Here is a 1,079-nt window from a genome sequence, read left to right on the forward strand (position 1 = left end):
ATTCTCTGAATCATCTCTCTCTCATTATCATCATTTTCTGTTATATTTATATCAGTATTAATATTCATTTCTGCAAACTTGCAAATTGATATTGAAGTTTTTGCAGAGTCAGTATCAATGATCATTTACTATTTGAAAGAGAGAATTTCAGAGAAGAGATTGAGAGTGATGTATTTACGTATCTATATAATTGTCATCTTCTGCATAAATCTGAGGATCATTTTGCTGATTCTAACTTCCATTTTGACTGAGAATGTTGAGAGTTTCAGAGCTGCTTATAGTCAGAGAATCAAATGAAGTCAGAACATCAGAGAAGAAGAAAAGAGAAAGATCAGCAGCAGCAGCAGAGGCATCAGCATCAGCATCAGTATTGATATCAGTAGCAGAGGCAGGAAGAGAATTGTCACTGTTATCAGATTTCTCATCACACTTCTGTCAGTCATCAGTGAATCTCTTGAATTACTTTAATATTTCACATGTCTTGACAGCAATATTCAATACATTCTGATTGATATTGTTTATAACATTTGTGAGATTCATTATTGCTTATTTTTGAGCTTTAATATAGTGATTTACTATCATTAAAATCTCATGCTGTACTGCAAGCCTGCTTCTCTTGATTTTCAATTTAATCTTCTCAGTGATAACTTTCTTCTTCTCAATGATGACTTTCTTCTTCTCAACAGTAACTTTCTTCTTTTTGAGCTCAAGCTTTGTCTTTTCAATATTCAGCTTTATCTTTTTAATCTCAATTTTCACTTTTTTAGCAGCACTGATTGTGACATTTAAGACTTTCAGAGCCATATTGATACTTTTCATGTATTAAGCTTCTGCTTTCTATCACTAAGTCTTGACTTTCTTGATTTATTTTAAGAGATTCTTTACTGATTTCAATATAGTCTTCTTTATTATTATCTTGAATTAATTTGATAAAGAAAGATAAAATTCATGAATTTAGATCAGACTGTTAACTTATTCTTTTAATTCTTCAGAGATAATCACACATTTCTTTTTCTCATAATTGTAATTTATACAAGGCTTTGAGCTTCTCTTCATCTGGTCACAAGCAGCATTCAAAT

At 30.7% G+C, this 1,079-nt stretch overlaps 1 protein-coding gene across 1 annotated transcript; it reads right to left on the reverse strand.

Annotated features, from left to right (window-relative positions):
• Positions 1–231: 231 nt before the first annotated feature.
• BDBG_02980 (uncharacterized protein) lies at positions 232–804 on the reverse strand (the record flags this gene model as incomplete). The annotated part of the gene is made up of 2 exons (XM_002626757.1): positions 232–432; positions 577–804. 2 exons carry the CDS (start codon positions 802–804, stop codon positions 232–234), a joined length of 429 nt encoding a protein of 142 aa, XP_002626803.1.
• Positions 805–1,079: the final 275 nt, after the last annotated feature.

The sequence above is a fragment of the Blastomyces gilchristii genome, assembly GCF_000003855.2.
Source record: "Blastomyces gilchristii SLH14081 genomic scaffold supercont1.4, whole genome shotgun sequence".
Lineage (NCBI taxonomy): Eukaryota > Fungi > Ascomycota > Eurotiomycetes > Onygenales > Ajellomycetaceae > Blastomyces > Blastomyces gilchristii.